At 39.2% G+C, this 6000-nt stretch overlaps 1 protein-coding gene across 5 annotated transcripts in view; it reads left to right on the top strand.

The window, feature by feature from the left end:
• The first annotated feature begins 1729 nt into the window (after positions 1 to 1729).
• trim33 (tripartite motif containing 33) overlaps positions 1730 to 6000 on the top strand; it is a 30224-nt gene continuing 25953 nt past the window's right edge. For all 5 annotated transcript variants that reach the window (XM_069660161.1, XM_069660160.1, XM_069660158.1 and 2 more), the window contains exon 1: positions 1730 to 2306. In XM_069660161.1, the coding sequence (XP_069516262.1) occupies positions 1730 to 2306 (577 nt within the window). The remainder of the gene's footprint in view (positions 2307 to 6000) is intronic.

The following is a 6000-nucleotide window of genomic DNA, read 5'->3' as shown; positions in this document are numbered from 1 at the left end:
CAACGCTTCCTGCCTGGAACTTCAAAATAAAAGTCTACCACGACCCGAAGTTTTTGGTTTAGTGACATCTAGTGGAGTGGAATGTAACTGCGGTTTGATTAAATCTGGCTGCAAAGGACCAAGGATCTGAGGACAGGTAGTCAAGCTTTCTCCGAAGTTTTAAAGTCATTCCAGTACATAAGGGGAACGAAATTAGGTATTCAGGTTCCGTTTAAAGAGAAAGCAATAATAGAAAATCGCTACTAATACTAAAAACTATAGGATTTGAATTGTACAGGTAATTTACAAGCATTACTTTAAATTAAAATGGCCCAAAGGCAAAGATGAAAGAAAACAAAACTGTTATGTACAGACCAGCTGTTAGTTAGTGAGCCACACAGAGCGATTTCTTTTTCTCTCAAGCATCCACTTCTCTATGAATTCTTGCTTAAGCTCAAACATTAACTGCCTGGTGAACTGCAGACAGTTACTCTTTTAAAGGCAACTATCAGACATGCATTAAAAATATATACACGTATGACGTGAAGGAACCAAGTCAAAACAGCCCCTTGACATTTTGTCAAGGGAATTATAAGACTCAAGACTTTATAAGTCCAGGCATCCTTAAAGACTCATGCACCCCACCACATTATTGTTGACATCACTGTTAAAAGTGCACACTCAGCAAAGAACCAGAACACCAGAGTACCATTTAGGACAAGGGCAATAGTCACTCCAGCCTGTAAGCTCTCCCTCTCAACCTGTCAGCTTTCATAATGCTAATTTGTGTTGTTCTGGTTGGCTGCATGGCTTTTTCTTCACTGTCAGCAGTATCGTGTACTGGGTCCAGCTGTTTGCCTTCTGACTCTTTTTCTGTCACTACTGCAATCACAACCCAGAAAAGTTCTGCTTGAACTTTGAACTACAAAGCTCTTAAACGGATGTACAGATATATTTGGTTTCAGTGTACATGGTATGATTTTGAAGCAAATTATTTTTGATTTCAAATTGCTTTTAATCACATATTCAGTTTGGTTTAGCAGGTGATGTCCAAAAAATAAACCCAGATGCAGACCAGCTGTGCAAATTACAAACAAATTCACTCTCTCATTCTCTCTCCTTGTGGTGTAGTGATGGACCTATTAAAGCAATACATTATGATATTCTAACACAATTTTAATTATGTTTTTTTGGCAACAGTAAAATGAATTATTCTACTACTACATACATTATACAACAAATCCATACATAATTCATTACATACAAACATGCAGTAAGTACAAAAAAGCACATTACTGTGCTACATATACTGTAATAAAAGCAAAATACGTTGTATCACGTGATGTCATGATACCGTCAGTTGAGTAAGAAAAATATTTTATGATTAATACATAACCACAGATCAAATTAAATTGTTCTGGTTTCTGGTAGGTCAGTTCCTGACTGTTTTCTTTAATGTCGTTTTATTGTATTGATTTATAACTTATTTATGTATTTATACTTTTATTTATTTATTCATAATGTATTAAACGTCCTATCTTTCTTTGCCGTTTATACATATTGCGTCTATAGAAACATAGTGTGTAGGAATTTTTTCTTACTAAATCACAGATGGTTCATTATCCAAAAGTAAACAAGCAAATTAGCAAATAAACAGATGTCAGACCCTGGTCGACGTCACGACGTAATCATACGTACTCCTGGTTCGAGAAGTTACGCAGGACGTGCAGCGGTTCAAAGAGGAAGGAAGATGGCGGATAACAAAGGCGAGGAGGATATGGAACCGTCTGTAAATTCGGACTCAGTGCCTTCAGCGCAAGATAATGAGCAGCCAGAGACGAAAGTCGACAATGCGGTAATAGTTATAGAGGCAAATTCAAAGGGCGGCGAAGAAACAGAGACCCATGATACCGCTAACGAGGCATCTACACCCACCAGCGACGGAGGGGACGTTACTAGCGGCGGGGCTGCTGGAGCGGGAGGGGAAGCCAATGGTAGCGTTAGCAACGCCGTAAGCCCGGCTGGAACGAGCAGCACCAATAACGAACCAACGACAGCTGAAACCGTGGCCGCTGGGGATGCTCCAGCTGGCGGACTATCCACTGAAATGTCCCCTCCTCCTACGGCTCCAGCGGCCACACCGGTATCAGCGCCCATTAATTTACTGGATACGTGCGCAGTGTGTAAACAAAGTCTTCAGAGCCGAGACTGTGAACCAAAACTTCTGCCTTGTCTGCACTCTTTTTGCCTAAAATGTATCCCGCAACCTGATAGACAGATAAGCGTGCAGGTGCCTGGACCGCACGGGCAAGCAGACACACACATAGGTGAGTGTTTCACGAGTAAGCAGCGTTAACGTTCGCTAGATCAAACGTTAACTCTAAACGACCATGTACTCTCTCACCAGGTGTTGGGTAAGATGCGTTATGTCAGTCAAAAGTTCTGACTTAAGGCAAGTGAGGTGGTAAAGTTTATTGAATTTCGTTGGGAATTGAGAGGCTAAGTGACATCTTGGTCGTCGTTAGAGACTTTACCTGCCAGGAAGATGAATTTCAGACTTTTGCATTGGACAGTTAAGGTGGCGGGTGTTTCTATGGTTAGATTCACTCGTTGGTCCAACCGTTCTGTCACCATAACAGACGAACGGACGGCAGTTAGTAGCGAACATGAACCAGCAAGATTAGTTCAGTTTTCGTAAACAAAAGGTGGTCACGGAATCATCAGAATCATATTAAATGCTGAATCAATAATGTTGCCCAAGCAATGGCAACAGACTGCATGTTAAGTCATCAGTGTTGCTACGCTAAATAGGAAGACAATGTGAATTTGACATATTTTCGATGGCACTCTGGCTTATCTTTCAGGGATACCTATTGTATTTGCCCTCCCTCCAGAAATGTAGTCATTATGTTTTTGTAATGACTTAACAATCACTAAATGACTAACAACTAGATGGCGTCAACATAATTGGATTCTGATCAAACATTCTGGACGAGTAGTCAAACTGATAATCTACCACTGCAGTGTAGGGATGGGCAATACAACCAAAATCCTATATCACAATATAGGATTTTTCATATCTGGAGAATGATATATCACGATATAACATGTTTTCTGGTAATTTAACGAAGAATTAATCCATATGAAATAACCACATGGTAAAGCCTATTTTTGGATAATCGTGTGTGAATTAAAGCTCCAGTGAGTATTGTGATGGCTATGAAACAGTCTGAAATTAATTTTGATTACTCTATATGACCTACAAAACCAAACCAGACCACAAGCTCCTCACTGGAGCTTTAACTACTTGACAAATAAAAGTACTAAGTCCTTTTCTGCACGGTAATGTCCATGTTAATAAACAGCACCTCCGTCCATGGTTTGCTCCGGGTTCACTCCCAGGTGCAAGGATTGGAATGTAAAGCATTGTTTAAATGATGTAAGAATAACCGTAAAGCAGTTCAGCTGCTGGTTTTGTGGAATCCCGATAGAAACAATATAGAAAAGCGCATACGATGGACCTTTTTCATATTGTTTTAATGATACATATTGTCGTATTGCCTAGCCCTAGAAAGCTTGTTCATCAGATATCTTGCCAAGCCTCACGAGTCAGTCAACAACAGCTCAGCTGATGTTCAAAAGGTTTCATCCGTAGAGCACCAGACAAAAGCAAAACTATAGCACTGGCATGGTTTTCACTTCCCCTTAGTATTGACAGAACAGGCTGAAAAAGTGCATTAACTTCTCAAGAGTACATTTATATTTTGTCTTGAAGCTGAGAGATGTTGGGTTTTTCTTTAAACTGATACTGATTTAAGAGAGAAAAACTTTATGGTGGTTGGTATGGTGGTTGATTTTGTGAATTTCTGAGCTTGAACACAAATAGACCTTTCTTATTACTGATCTGAAAAAGCAATAATGGCCAGAAAGCTGCTTCTACAACAAGTTCAAATATATAACATCATTATACAATGTGAAACAATTCTAGTGCGCACCACCATCTGCTCAGGTGTGATGCTCTTCTACATATGCTGCAGACAGTACTTAGCAAGGTTTGCTGGACAAATGATATGATGACATCATTTCTAAATCCCCCCAAGCCTAGTCTTCTGTTAGTAAACAACTTGTATGCCTATATGGTTATATCTGTGAAAGCCCCATCTCAGCTGATATTATTGACCAAATAATGAATCTGTCGGGCTCTAAATTTGTCACTACATTTTTGTACTGTTCAATCAACATATGTTTGCACATAGCTTCTCTCTTAAAAGTACACATTAGACAATAAACCTCAGCCTTTGCTGTCATCAGTTGATATTTTGTAGAGCGACTTTACTGATAACATACTGACAGGTGTCTAGACTTGGTTTATGTGTAGGTAAATGTCACAACAATACATTTTTTTGCAGTGCAGAGCCAGAAAACATACTGTGTAAAGAATGACCAGAGCACTGGCGGTCTACACAAAATCGGTGTCAGATTTCAAGTTAAACGCAGGGACTCTTACAGGTGTCTCATGGTGACATCTCATATTACCCTTATTCTCCATTTTTAAGAGCGTGTGTTTTACCCCCTTTAAGTACCTGCCATCATGTTGAGTATGATTTTATTAGACATGGTCTCAGAGGAGAGTTTTTATGTCACATGGTCTTAATGTGGTTTTCAGGAATTACATTAGTATTGGTTTCAGGACAGATTAAATATCACGTGGTCTGAACTGTGTTTACAGAACTGCCTGTCCCCACAAAGGATTGCTTCTGGAATATTTAATATAACTATTAACTGTTAATATCATCTGACTTAGCCCTATAATTTGAAATTGACATGGGTCAATAATTTGGCACTTAAAATGTTTTTTTGGGTGAGACTCGGGAGGTGGGTTTGAAATGTTTCTTCACAGTTAATATAATAATACTCCACAACATGTTTGTGAAAGCATCCCAGAAAATTATTAATTCATCACTTTCAGCTCAGCAGTTACATGTTACCAAACATCTGTAACTGGATTTATGGCATTGATTAACTCTGCTTTTTACAAAGGATTACAAATTATGTCACCCTGCCCCAGTAAGGGCACAAGGTCAGGCCACTGATTGATTGTATTAATCCCTGTGCTTTACCTGGTTAGAGGAGAGCAAGCTACTAATAATATCAGAATTTGTGGTAGGTTCTAATGCTTTTCCATGATAGTTGAGATAAGATAGATAAGTGCATAAAATGGGGAACTGTAAAAGATGAGCATGCTGGGAACATGACTGACTTCACTATTTCCTAACTGTACTACTGTAATAGATCGAATTGTGGAATGTTGTTGTTCAGCTTCTAGTATCTTTGAAATATCCAGAAGGACCTGTCAGGTGCGTCTGAAGATATGTTAAGTATCTGATGCACTGAGTTAAACGTAAATAAACCTCACAGAACTACTTAATAACTACAAAAGTATTTTTATTTTATCATGGCATTACTCATCACTCTTTCTTGTCCTGCATTTCAGGGAGATTTACAATTATCTTGATTCCAGTTTAAGATGTTGTTGCAACTCTCTTTGGGCTATTTATTTTACTACAGTACTGGTACAAAGCATTTGTTTTACACTAGGTTAATATTTGGCTAAGCAGTAGCCTAATTTGGTCAAGCTAACCTGTTATTAGGGTTAGAGTATGCCCTTCTTCCCCTTTATATGTCCTTTAACAGAGAGGATACTTTTGATTAAGGTAGAGAAAAACAACCCTAATCCTGTAAAAAGTTAAAAACTAATGAAATAAGGTTGTAATTGTGTTATTATTCTTGTTAGCGGGTGTATATATCTACAGAGGCCCAGCTGAGCATGGGCTGCTCCAGTTCAAAGTGACAGCTGTGCATTTGTTTTTTTTCATGATGTGTGTGTGTGTGTGTGTGTGTGTTTAGAGGTGGTGTGGGTTCCTCGACGCAATCCGCATCCAGCTGCTCTCACCACCAATCACTCAGGAACCCATGCAGCTGGAGCTTACACAAACCGGCTGTGTGCTGCTCAAACCGGTG

This window comes from Semicossyphus pulcher, unplaced genomic scaffold, assembly GCF_022749685.1.
Source record: "Semicossyphus pulcher isolate SPU_LCO1_2020_fin unplaced genomic scaffold, fSemPul1.0.p SCAF_13, whole genome shotgun sequence".
In the NCBI taxonomy this organism is placed as follows: domain Eukaryota; kingdom Metazoa; phylum Chordata; class Actinopteri; order Labriformes; family Labridae; genus Semicossyphus; species Semicossyphus pulcher.
This window is presented reverse-complemented; position numbering and strand designations above follow the sequence as displayed.